Genomic DNA, 14495 nt, shown 5'->3' with positions numbered 1-14495 from the left:
AAAAACCTTTAAAAAGCCTAGAGCTTAGATATTTGCCCATAAGGCATTGTCTGGTAGACCCTTAATAAGATTGTTTCAAAGTATAGCCTGGGGTCCAAAATCGGCCGCCACGGGGTCATTGATTTTCCACTATATGTACATATAGTAAAAAAACTTAAAATACCTTCTTGTAAAGACCTAAAACGCCTAGAGCTTAGATATTTTTGCAGAAATACATTGTCTGGTAGACCCTTAATAAGACAGGGCTGCCGATTTTCCGCGGAATCCGCGGAAATCCCGCGTATTTCGTGAAGCTCCTGGGTCATTTTTGAGATCGATGTAAATTTTCGTCCAAAGACAAATTAATTTAAATTCGTCATATTTTATAACAGTACCCAAAAACCGGCACGCTTCGGCTTTTTATCGTTACGCTAGCCGCCTATGGTACGTCTTGTAAAGCGCTTTTCTCATTTGGTCATATCGAGGCTCTTTTCCCGGCATTTTCTATTTTAGAATAACCAATCAAATTACAGTTTACATTGTCGCTCTTGTCCTGTTGACAAAACATGCGTCAAAATGCGGATATTTGTCAAATTTAGAGTCCAGGAAAAATTGGGATTTTAGGGCATACCAAATCAATCAGAATCCAAAGGAGCTTTCGGGGGCTGGTGCCCCCTGAAACCCCCACCAGGGCATCTGCCCCTGGACCTGCCATAGGGGGGCTTGCGCAGCCCCCTTGACCCCCGGCGTATTTTTCGCTGATTTTGAAATTTGCTGTTGGCAGCCCTGATAAGATTGTTCAAATTATAGCCCTGGGGTCAAAATCGGGCCCGCCCCCGGGGGCATTGATTTTCACTATATGTACATATAGTAAAAACTTAAAATACCTTCTTGTAAAGACCTAAAACGCCTAGAGCTTAGATATTTTGCTTCAGGCATTGTCTGGTAGACCCTTACTAAGATTGTTCAAATTATAGCCCTAGGGTCAAAAATCAGCCCCGCCCCGGGGTCATTGGTTTTCCTTATATGGGTTATAGTAAAAGCTTATAGTAAAAAGTTTAAAAAAATATCTTCTAGAAATTGACAAATGCTAGAGGTAAGATATTTTGCATGAAACATTGTGAAGTGAACTTCTAGCAAGACTGTTCAAATTATAGGCCCCTTGGGTCAAAATTGCCCCCGCCCGGGGGTCATTGATTTTCACTATATGTACATATAGTAAAAAATCAAAAAATCTTACTGTCTGAAGGTACAAGGCTTAGAGCTTTTAATATTTGTTAAATGATATCATCTATAGGTACTCTAACAAAGTTGTTCAAATTTGCCTCTAGTGTCAAAATTAGCCCCGCCCGGGGGCCATAGGTTTTCCTTATATGTATATAGTAAAAACTTAAAAAATCATCTTCTCTAAATTTACAAAGGCTAGAGTTAAGATATTTTGCATGAAATATTATGTAGTGAACCTCTAGCAAGATTGTACAAATTATAGCCCTGGGGTCAAAATTGGCCCCACCCCCAGGGGTCATTGATTTTCACTATGTACATATAGTAAAAAAGGTACAAGGCTTAGAGCTTTGATATGTGGTATGTAATATCATCTATGGGTCCTCTACTAAAGTTGTTTTAATTATGCGCCTAGTGTTAAAATTGCCCTGACTCAGAGGCAATAGTTTTCCTTATATGTATAATGTAAAAACTTGAAAAATCTTCAATCTCTTGACCTAGATTTTGACAAAGTGTCTTACTGTGTTGACCTTTGATGTAGTCATGAAATTTTAGGCTGTGTGAAATATGACCTTCACCACCAAATTCACTAGACTCGAGTGCATTGATATATTCCTACTCTGATCTTTTATTGAGTTAACAACAGATTTAACCACTAATCTGATAATAAGAATTAGATAGGTCAGGGATCTATGCGTTATGACAATCTTCAAAATTGTATAGAAACAAAAAAAATCTGTTCCTACACTACTATTTAGTGTTGTATTAATGCGGTGGCATAGCATTTTTCTCAAATGCAATCTTGTTTTACACTTTGAACTTTGTCCGGGACATAACTCTAAAAGTATAAGAGGTATCAACATGAAACTTTGTAGGTAGATAGATCTCATTGAGTAAGTTTGCAGTGCACAAGAACTGTAACACTGTCTTGCCTACTTTTGGAGTTATTGCCCTTTGTTCATTTTGACACTTTGAACTTTGTCTGGGACATTACTCTAAAATTATAAGAGATATCAACATGAATCTTTGTAGATAGATAGGTCTCATTGGGTGGAAGTGCAGTGCTTAAGAATCATTACTCTGCCTTGCCTTATTTTGAAGTAATTGCCCTTTGTTTATTTTTACTTTTTGACTTTTGTCCTGGACATTACTTTAAAACTATTAGAGATATCAACATGAAACTTTGTAGGTAGCTAGATATAATTGGATAGAACTGCAATGCTTAAAGAACCTAAACAAAGCCTGGTCTAATTTTGGAGTTATTGCCCTTTGTTCATTTTTACACTTTGACTTTTACCTGGGACATAACTCTGATATCATCAGGAAACTTTATAGATAGATAGATCTCATTGAATAGAAGTGCAGTGCAAAAAAACATAACTCCGCTTTGCCTAATTTTGGAGTTTTTGCCCTTTGTTCATTTCTTTTATACTTTCCTGAGTCCAGAACCTTCTCGGGGAGCATCACCCGGTTCAACCGGTTCTTGTTAAAGTTGACTACCAAAGGAACATTCCTGTGAAGTTTAGATGGAATTGGCTTAGCGGTTTAAGAGGAGATGTTGTTTAAAGTAAAAGTTTATGGACAGACGGCTGGACAGGTGAGCTAACAAGCAAAAACTTGATTGTCCTGCAAGAATAGTTATCAAGTCAATAGTTTGATTTCCAGTTTATATGTAATGCCACTCTTAATTCAGGGTTCCCACGGTCAGGGAAAAGTCAGGGAATATTGAAATTGGTCAGGGTAACTTGAAAAATAACCAAAAGTCAGGGAATTTTGTAGAAAAAAATTTTTGTCAAACAGCAAGAAGCAAAATCAGTAAAAGCTAAGGCAGTTTCTTCCATTATTTTGGGTATCTTTATTGTTATTTTTGATTATGAGCTTCTGTTTTATTTTTATATTCTTTTACTCTTAAAAATGATTATGCTTCTGCCTGAAGATTTTGGATATTTTTGTCTTTAACAGTAACTAACTTATTATGCCCCCATTTCTAATCCAGTTACCTCTCTGGCGTGGGTTCGATCCCCGGGAGATGCTTTGGTAGTTTAGCGCGGAGGAAGGTAGTCTAGTACTGGTGTAACTCTCCAGGAACGATGATTAGGAAACTACCCGCCTATATGACTGAAATACTGTTGAAAAAGGCGTAAAATGAAACAAACAAACAAACAAACAAACTTCGAAGAAGAGGGGGAATATTGCTTTGCACTTGTCGGTCCGTAGACCAAATGGTTTCCGAGTGATAACTAAAACACCCTTAGGTCTAGGAACTTCAAACTTGGTATGGTGATTTGTCATGACCAGTAGATGACCCCTATTGATTTTGGGGTCAAGGGGTCAAAGGTCAAGGTCACATTGACCTTGTAAGCAAAAACGGTTTCCGATCAATAACTAAGAACCCTTAGGCCTAGGAACTTCAAACTTGATATGGTGATTGGTCATGATCAGTAGATGACCCCTATTGATTTTGGGGTCAAGGGGTCAAAGGTCAAGGTCACATTGACTTCTTAGGTAAAAACGGTTTCCGATCAATAACTAAAGAACCCTTAGGCCTAGGAACTTCTAACTTGGTATGGTGATTGTTCATGACCAGCAGATGACCCCTATTGATTTTGGGGTTAAGGGTCAAGGTCACATTGACCTTGTAGGTAAAAACGATTTCCCATCAATAACTAAAGAACGCTTAGGCCTAGAAACTTCGAACTTGGAATGATGATTGGTCATGACCAGCAGATGACTCCTATTGATTTTTGGGTCAAAGGTCAAGGTCACATTGACCTTGTAGGTAAAAAACGGTTTCCAATCAATAACTAAAGAAAGCTTAGGCCTAGAAACTTCAAACTTGGTATGATGATTGGTCATTGCCAGCAGATGACCCCTATTGATTTTGGGATCAAGGGTCCAAGGTCAAGGTCACATTGACCTTGTAGGTAAAAACAGTTTCCGATCAATAACTAACGAACGCTTAGGCCTAGTAACTTCAAACTTTGTATGATGATTGGTCATGACCAGGAGATGACCCATATTGATTTTGGGGTCAAGGGGTCAATGTCATATTGACCTTGTACTTAATGATGGTTTCTGACCAATAACTCAACAACTCAAGTTGCCTTGGTTGATATTTTTATATTAAACTAAAAATGCTTTTGGTATACACATTTGAAGGTCTTATGTAATATATAACAACTTGGCTGTCATTAATGAGGCTTACATGATTCATAAAATTTATGCATATATTATTTGGTAATATTTGTAATAACTTAAATTGCTGCACACAACCATGGGGTCACAATAATTATTACCTTGTGACTAGTCATGACCGGTAGATACTAGATAACCCTTATTAATTGTTTGTTCACTGGGTCAGAAGTCATGCATAATAACCTGATCACATGACTAATTGGCTGCCGAGAGGGGGCATACATGTTTTACAAACATATCTTGTTAAGAAAGAAGCTAAAAGGAGTTTAAGCATCCATTGCCTCCTGAGCTATTTATGGTTTGTTCTTGTGAAAGAGGCTGATCATCTGCTCAGGAGGCTGAAAAAAGATGAAAATGGACTTGCTTTTGAAGTCAAATGCCAAGTGCAATGCCTTCATGGTCAAGGTGAAAGAAAAGTATTAAAAGAGTCCAGTATATTGAGAAACTTGAGAAACACTTTGTGGACTTCAATTAAGTGCCATGTTGTGTTTTTGCACACATGCATTAAACCATAACTTTGAGATACAAACTGCCATAGCTAGTTTTATTATGCTCCCCAAAAAATTTCGGGGGAGCATATAGTCGTCAGGTTGTCCGTCAGTCCGTACGTCCCGAATTCGTGTCCGGCCCATAACTTTGTTAGTTGAAGTCGAATTTTAAAATTATTTCACAGAAATGACCACCATATTGAGACGACGTGTTTGGCGCAACATTTGGGTCGCTACCTTGAAGGTCAAGGTCACAGCATGACCTTACGGCAAAATCGTGTCCGGTCCATAACTTTATTTGAATTCGGATTTTAAAAATATTTCACAGAAATGATCACCATATTGAGATGACCTGTCGTGCGCAACATTTGGGTCGCTACCTTGAACGTCAAGGTCACAGCATGACCTTGCAGCAAAATCGTGTCCGGTCCATAACTTTGTTATTTGAAGTTGGATTTAAAAAAATATTCCACAGAAATGATCACTATATTGAGAACGATGTTGTCGTGCGCAACATGTGGGTCGCTTCCTTGAAGGTTAAGGTCACAGCATGACCTTGCAGGAAAATTGTGTCCAGCCCATAACTTCGCTATTTGAAGTTGGATTTAAAAATATTTCACAGAAATGATCATCATATTAAGATGACGTGTCACGAACAACATTTAATAAAGCTACCTTGAAGGTCAAGGTCACAGCATGACCTTGCAGCAAATCGTGTCCGGCCCATAACTTCCTTATTTGTAGTCAGATTTTGAAACTATTTCACAGAAAATGATCACCATATTAAAAATGGTGTGTCGTGCGCAACATTTGGCTCGCTACCTTGAAGGTCAAGGTCACAGCATGACCTTGCAGCAAAATTGTGTCCGGCACAGAACTTCATTATTTGAAGTCGGATTTTACAACTATTCCACAGAAATGATCACCACAATGAGACATTGTGTCGCGCGCATCATTTGGGTCGCTACCTTGAAGGTCAAGGTCACAGTATGACCTTGCAGCAAAATCGTGTCCGGCCCATAACTTTGTTACTGGAAACTTCAAAGGCAGATGGATCTCATTGAGGAGGAGTGCAGTGCTTAAGAATGATAACTCTACCCTGCATTATTTTTGAGTTATTGCCCTTTGTTATTTTTCAAAATTAATTTTTGTCCAGAGCATAACTCAAAAAGCCTTTGAGATATCAAAATGAAACTTCATAGGTGCATAGATCTCACTCAGGAGGTGTGCACTGCACAAGAATGATAACTCTTCCTTTCATAATTTTTGATTTATTGCCCTTTGTTATTTTTCATACTTAATATTTCAATTCAATTTTTTTCTCAAAAAGTATTTGAGGTATCAACTTGAAACTTCATAGGTGGATAGATTTTACTGAGGAGGGATGCAGCACACAAGAATGATAACCTACCCTGCATTATTTTTCAGTTATTGCCCTTTGTTATTTTCAGCCATCAGTATTCACATAGGTTTCAAATCTGTAATCACTATAGCCATCAGTTTTCATTACCAAAAGACCTCTTAAAATGAAATTATTCTGTTCTACTACATATACATTCTTGCAATGAGCAAACACATTCGGCGGGGGATGGCCATGTTGACATGGCTCTTGTTATTTCTTGGTGTATTGTCTTCATACTTGACCACAACAACCCTTGGGACAAGACCTTTCAGTAGACCACACTAACCTTGACCTTCATCCATAAATGACCTTGACCTTCAAGGTTAAAAGTCCAATTTTTGCTTGTTCATGCTGTTATTGGCTGTAACTTTGTTATTTTTGAATGGATTGTCTTCAAACTTGAACATAATAATCTTCAAGGATATCCCTTAAAAATAACCAGCCAGACCTTGACCTTAACTCATAAATGACCATGACTTTGAAGGTCAAATTATTGAAATTTTCATTTTTTTGGCTATTATTGGCTGTAACTTTGTTATTTTTGAATGGATTGTCTTCAAACTTGAACATAATTATCTTCAGGGATATCCCTTAAAAATAACTAGACAGACCTTGACCTTCACTCATAAATGACCTTGACTTTGAAGGTCAAATTATTGAAATATTCATTTTTTTGGCTATTATTGGCTGTAACTTTGTTATTTTTGAATGGATTGTCTTGAAACTTGAACATAATAATCTTCAAAGATAACTGTTAAAAATATACCGAAAGACCTTGACCTTCACTCATTAATGACATTGTCTTTGAAGGTCAAATTATTGAAATTTTCATTGTTTTGGCGGTAACTGATTTGATGCTATTATTGAAGGAATCAACTTCATATTATAACAGAACATTCTTAAGGACCAGACCTTGTTGTTTATCAAACCCAAATTTGCTTGTGCTCTTTAATGACCTTGACCTTGAAGGTTAAATTACTGAATTTTCTCAGATTTGTGCATTAAATGACCATAATTATATATTTATTGGTGTGTGTGTGTATATATAGAAAATATAAATATATATATTGCGACGCGAGCACGGGGCTCTATTTATCATATGTTAGTTGTAGATTCTACTTTTTACTTAGTTTGTTGAATTTATATTTTTATAGGGGGTTTTGTAGATGCTGTACTCGCGTCGGCCGTCACTAGACGGTTTATAAAAATGGGCGGGGAAAATCTCTCTAAATGGTAGCGGACTTATTCTAATCAAGGATGATGTTTATGTTGTTCTCTGTGTAGTTCTATAATCTCGAGTGATGATTGTTGATGTAGAAATTCAGACGAATCTCTCTATGGTTGATGACGGTGACTTAAAATAAATGTCACCGGCTGGAGAGTCGTAGTTTAACACAATAATTACACTATCGATAAACAGTTCAAATAATTTATTTAAGTAACAATTATATTAAGAATTAAAAGGTGCAACAATTCATCAATAATATTTAAAGATTGACTACTACGCGGACTGTCAGACCTCGAAATAAAAGCAAAGTTTAAAAGTTGAATAGATCTATTTTGGAATAAATGTCCCAAAAAGCTGGACATAAAAATTTACGCAAAGATCTAAACTATTTAAATGTGATATAATTTAATTAACTTTACCTCAAATTCAGAAATTTAATTATTTAAGAATATTTTTAAAGAGAGATGAAACAATGCCTTTGCTCATAAGAAAATCTAGAAGACGACTGCTGATTTTGGGCGTTCCGAGCCGATAGCGCGCATGTGCAGTCACCGTGTCCGAGCTGATGCTCATGCGCATTACATGTAAATGAGCCGAAGATGAGCCGATATACATGTACAATGCATGTTAGGGAGCCGGGACAGAGCCGCTGCACATGCGCGGTGTAAATAAAAGAGCCGGTAATACAATCCGCATAATAATACAAATCCGACTATTAAACAATGACGGAGATTAAACAAACGCATGCGCAAACAATACAAAGATGAAAATGAAAGTTAATTGATATCAACAGACACGAAATCAGCAAAATACATCTATTCCACGCGATGACAGTCGTAAGCAGTCATGTTTAATAAAAAGGTTCAATGAATACTTACTATAGATAATTGTATTTCCCCATGTAGGATGTTTCATGTATACAAAAATAGATCGAAAATACTTCCATAAAAATAACCGTAAATTGATGTCGTAGAAATTGTATAATTAGAGTATTGCATAGAAACATGAACCCTCAGATGTCACACTGCTCCCCCCACAAAAAAAAATAGTTCGTCCGCGAACTAGTACTAGTAGTCAATAACATACAGTTTTACAAGATATTCATACAAGTTATACAATAGACATTCAATAAAATAAGCACCTTTTTTATATTTAACAAATAACATATAAGTATAATAACAATATTAACTTTTGATACTAAACTTTAGAATTGTGAAACAATTAAAATCTTAACAATACTTAACAATTATTAAACTCTTTAACTTTACATTAAATATTATTTTCAATTATTCACTGATCACTTAATAAATGTTCATTCAGTTTAAATACTATCCATTCAGTAAAGTCATGTTTATTGCAATACAACAATGGAATATAATTATATTTAAAAAAAAAAAATCACTGTTCACTGTTTATAAATAATCAAACACTATAACTTTTCATAGTTATAGTTTATAAATAATCACGTACTATATCACTGTTCATACTTAATAAATAATCATGTACTATATCACTGTTCATACTTAATAAATAATCACGCACTATATCACTGTTCATACTTAATAAATAATCACGTACTATATCACTGTTCATACTTAATAAATAATCACTTACTATATCACTGTTCATACTTAATAAATAATCACGCACTATATCACTGTTCATACTTAATAAATAATCACGTACTACATCACTGTTCATACTTAATAAATAATCACAACTTCATCTTAAAATGTTCATATTTCATGTTTGTTTTTGTGTTATTCCTGTTAATGTTCATCAATGTTTATTTATTTTCCTATTGTTTATGTACACTTGTATTACTCATGATCCTTCTTCAAATGTTTAATAATGTTCTTTCTGTTCATGTTTTCTTTTATTAACCAGGTTTTTTTTCCGAAGGAAAAAACTGGTTATTAGATTGAGGTATGTCGGCGGGCGGGCGGCGGGCGGTGGGCGGACGGGCGGGCGGGCGTAAAACAATTTCTTCTGTGCGCAACTCCTCCTACATTTCTCAACAGATTTTGACCAAACTTTCACAGAAGCTTTGTCATCAAGTGCCCTGGCGCATATTGTCGGGGTTTTGCGATTAGATAATATTTGACCTAATTATGGCCCTTTGTTTTTTTTCATTATATAGAATATATAGTGAACAATTTCTTCTGTGCGCAACTCCTACATTTCTCAACGGATTTTGACCAAACTTTCACAGAAGCTTTGTCATCAAGAGCCCTGACGCATATTGTCAGGGTTTTGCAATTGGTATATATTTGACCTAATTATGGCCCTTTGTTTTTTTTCATTATATAGAATATATAGTGAACAATTTCTTCTGTGCGCAACTCCTCCTACATTTCTCAACGGATTTTGACCAAACTTTCACAGAAGCTTTGTCATCAAGTGCCCTGGCGCATATTGTCGGGTTTTGTGATTAGATAATATTTGACCTAATTATGGCCCTTTGTTTTTTTTTCCTTATATAGAATATATAGTGAACAATTTCTACAGTGCGCAATTCTCCTACATTTCTCAACGGATTTTGACCAAACTTTCACAGAAGCTTTGTCATCAAGTGCCCTGGCGCATATTGTCAGGGTTTTGTGATTGGATAATATTTGACCTTATTATGGCCCTTTGTTTTTTTTCCTTATACAGAATTGAACAAATTCTTCTGTGCTGAACTCTTCCTACATTTCTCAACGGATTTTGTTCAAACTTTCACAGAAGCTTTGTCATCAAGTGCCCTAGCACATATTGTCGGGGTTTTGTGATTGGATAATTTTTTACCTAATTATGGCCCTTTGTTTTTTTTCCTTATACAGAATATATATAGTGAACACTTCTTCTGTGCGCAATTCCTCCTACATTATTCATGTTTTACATTGCACATAGTTACATTGTTTGTTGCTTGTATTTGTATTTCAAATACAACATATTTATCTACAATGGTGATAATTGAAAACCTGGTTTCATGGCATTGCCATGTTTCTTGTTTATTTTTTTACTTAAGTTCTTCTCAATGCTCAATGTTCAATAATGTTCTTTCCGTTATTAATTAAAATAAATAATCAAGTTCATCTGTTTCTTCTTCGAATGGGTATCTGCCACAGTGCTTACAGACTACATTGCAGGTTTGCGTTGACTTTGGTCGTAAGAAGTATTCCATAGGTTTCGGTGTGATAAATGTTTCTAGCATATATTGATCTCCTGATTCTAGTAATACTGATTCTTTCTTTATAACGGTACTCCCTTTGTATGTATAATTCACGTTTCCTTTATCCACGCCAAGTTGTAACGCATTTATCCTATGATTTTTTATTAATTGAGCATTTGGTGTGTTGATATATGCTGAGGGAGCACCTTTAAGATAAGTTCTGGGATCATGCATGATAGTATCTGTTTCAGGTTTAAGTGGTATGTCTTTGATTCTTATAAGTCGGTAATCATCTGTTGTCATTTCTGTGGTTGTTTCTGTTGTTTCTACTGTTGTGTCTGTGGTTTGTTGTTTTCCTTCAATTCTATCCTTAAGTTGTTGTTGTTTCTGTTGTTGTTTTTCTTCTTCTTCTTGTTTTTCTTTCAATAATTTTTCTTCTTGGCATTTCAGTTGTTTTAACTCTTCTTTTAATTCAATGTGTCTTTTAAGTAAATCTTGTGTCTCCTGTTCATTTTCTTGTTCAGTTTCTTGTTCATTAATTTTCTTCTCCTGTATGTTTAGTTCTTTTTCCATTTGTTGCTTTTGAAATTCACTAATGTCATTTAAAAGTTCTTCTAGTTCGTTATGTACATTTTCGTCTGTTACCATAAATTCATTTATTTCATCATTTTCTGTGTTGTTGTTGTTGTTGTTGTTGTCTAATGTTGTAGTTGTGTTGATAGCTAGCTGATTCTCAAATGGTTTAATACTATTGATTGAAGTGCTGTATGTAGGCATGTTTGTTTCACTACGATCAAATGGTTTGTCTGCATCTTCTTCAAGTAAGATACCAAAATCTGGTGGTGACAGTAAGTCCTGTTCAAAGTGATTGTTAGATTTCTGTGTTTGTTGACAAGATGTTGTTGATATATTCTTTACTTTATTTTGCTGGATGTGAGGTGTGGAATCTAATTTATCTTTATTCTCTTCTTTAAATGGTGTGATGTTTTGATTCTGATTTATTTTTATATGCCCGAAAGGGCATATTATGTTATACCCCCTGGCGTCCGTCTGTCTGTCTGTCCGTCCGTCCGTCCGTCCGTACGTCCGTCCGTCCGTTAGCAATTTGGTTTCCGGAGCATAACTTAAGTTCCATTTGGCCCACAATGTTCAAACTTCATAGGATGATTGTCCATATTGGATAGAAGACCCCTATTGATTTTGGGGTCAAAGGTCAAAGGTCAAGGTCACTATGACCTTAAAACTGAAAACAGTTTCCGGAGCATAACTTAAGTTCCATTCGACCCACAATGTTCAAACTTCATAGGATGATTGTCCATATTGGGTTGAAGACCCCTATTGATTTTGGGGTCAAAAGGTCAAAGGTCAAGGTCACTATTACCTTGATACTGAAAACAGTTTCCGGAGCATAACTTAAGTTCCAATCAACCCACAATGTTCAAACTTGATAGGATGATTGTCCATATTGGGTTGAAGACCCCTATTGATTTTGGGGTCAAAAGGTCAAAGGTCAAGGTCACTATGACCTTGATACTGGAAACAGTTTCCGGAGCATAACTTAAGTTCCATTCGACCCACAATGTTCAAACTTCATAGGATGATTGTCCATATTGGGTTGAAGACCCCTATTGATTTTGGGGTCAAAAGGTCAAAGGTCAAGGTCACTATTACCTTGATACTGGAAACAGTTTCCGGAGCATAACTTAAGTTCCATTCGGCCCACAATATTCAAACTTCATAGGATGATTGGCCATATTGGGTAGAAGACCCCTATTGATTTTGGGGTCACAAGGTCAAAGTCACTTTTACCTTAATACTGAAAACAGTTTCTAGAGCATAATCAAAGTTCCAATTGGCCCACAATATTCAAACTTCTTAGGATGATTGTCCATATAAGGTAGAAGACCCCTATTGATTTTGGGGTCACAAGGTTAAGGTCATTATAAATAACTTAAGTATTAATCAACCTACAGCTGTAAAATTTTATAGGATGAACAGCGAATTCCCATGTCTTACAAATGCTTCATCCTTGCTTAAAAAAAACACTTTCGGGCATATAATGCTCCGCCTAGCGGTGCTCTTGTTAATACTTTGTTGTGGCTTTGTTGTTGATACTCTCTGTGGTAAGGTGACATTCTATTCTTTGTTCTTTCTCTATTTTCTTTATTTTGGATCTTCTGTTTCCTTTCTCCTCTTTTGCATGTTTCTTCGTGACGTTTCAGATTACTCGGCCTACAGACAGGGAAGGTCACGCCACACTTAAACCTACACATAACAAAAGTCTCATGTCTATCTTCCCTATGTCTTCTATACTGATCTTCTCTATCATACCCGATGCAGCACTCCCTACATACATATGCACACAGAAGGTATTTCTTTAATGGTACTTTCTTATTTGGTGGAGGAGCTGAAGATGACATCCTATAATATAAATGTAAACAAATCTATTACATTTTGGTAACAACTGGTTTCAGACGATTATGGTGAACAATCTGAATTTTATTTTTCAATTTAATTTTATAGTTGAGGTCTGACAGTTTTTCAATTATGACATATGGACCTAGCCATCGATTTTCTAATTTCGGGGTTCTACCTTTAACTTTTGTTTCATTGGTCAACCATACACTATCGCCTATGTTGTATGCATTTGTATGAACGCGATGATCGTAATGTTTCTTTTGTCTGTCGGATGCGAGCCCTAAATGACGACGAGCAATTTCATGTATATTATACATAATTGTTTGTTTTTGCTTGACATAATGACTTGGTGATTCATAATGTTCTATCGGTATACATGCACCAAAAACTAGGTCAGTAGGTAATATAGGTTCATGATAAAGTAACATTCGACTAGGGGAATACCCTGTTGATTCTTGTACAGCACTTCTATATGCTAAAAGGAGAAAAGGTATATGAGTATCCCAATCACGTTGATTGGTTTTTACTATTTTTGCTAACATATCGGCTAATGTTTTAAAATCTCTTTCACACAAGCCATTGGTCTGGGGATGAAATGGTGAACAACAGGTCTTATCTATACCTAATTTGTTGCAGAGTTCCTGAAATAAATGAGATTCAAATTGTCTTCCTTGATCAGTTACTATCTGTCTGGGAACACCGAAACGACTAGTAAACTCTGAAATAAAAATATCAGTACAAGTAGTGGCTAACATGTTTGGCATTGGATACAATTCTACCCATTTTGTAAAATAGTCAACGACTCCCAAGGATGAATCTGTTATTATTATCTGAAGTAGGTAATGGTCCAAAAATATCTAAGCCGACTCTTTCTAGTGGGCAACCTACTTGATATTGTTTCATGCTCGCTTTTGCACGAGTTTGTGGAGGTTTTCGGGACTGACATGTTTCACATGAATTGCACCAAAGTTCTACATCATTGCTACAATTAACCCAATAAAATAATCTTTGAAGTTTCATCTTTGACTTGGTGATACCAAGATGGGCTGCTGTTTTGTGGTTATGTATTAAATATAACACATTATTTCTGTAGTTTTTACGTACTATAAACTGCCAGTAATGTGTACCATCATTATTACTCCATTTTCTATATATTAGTCTGTTATGAAGTACAATACTATCCCATTGTGACCAGTATCTCTTAACTTCTGAATTTAAGTGTGAAATTTCAGTCCATGCAGGTCTTGCGTTTTCTGTTTTCCACTGTAGTATAAGTTTGAGTTCTGGATCATTGTTGACTTCTTGTTGTAACTCTTCTATCTGTATTGGTTTTATCCAGCTTTCTGTTAGTTCGACTGAAGTCATAAAGTGTAATGCTTCATTATTCTCTGGGATTTCGTGTGTAAT

General features: G+C 35.9%; 1 protein-coding gene across 1 annotated transcript; it reads right to left on the bottom strand.

Moving 5' to 3' along the window:
- Nucleotides 1–10365: 10365 nt before the first annotated feature.
- Nucleotides 10366–11816, bottom strand: LOC132739563 (putative uncharacterized protein DDB_G0271606). Its single transcript, XM_060727276.1, has one exon. The coding sequence runs from the start codon at nt 11445–11447 to the stop codon at nt 10572–10574; it is 876 nt and encodes a 291-aa protein (XP_060583259.1). The 5' UTR covers nt 11448–11816; the 3' UTR covers nt 10366–10571.
- Between the last annotated feature and the right edge of the window lie 2679 nt (nt 11817–14495).

Source organism: Ruditapes philippinarum, unplaced genomic scaffold (assembly GCF_026571515.1).
Source record: "Ruditapes philippinarum isolate M1 unplaced genomic scaffold, ASM2657151v2 ctg17196_1_1_1_1, whole genome shotgun sequence".
In the NCBI taxonomy this organism is placed as follows: Eukaryota; Metazoa; Mollusca; class Bivalvia; order Venerida; family Veneridae; genus Ruditapes; species Ruditapes philippinarum.
This window is presented reverse-complemented; position numbering and strand designations above follow the sequence as displayed.

Bases quoted from the DNA above. Each gene is read 5' to 3' on its own strand.
- LOC132739563 (XM_060727276.1), bottom strand. From the start codon at position 11,447: ATGCCTACATACAGCACTTCAATCAATAGTATTAAACCATTTGAGAAT.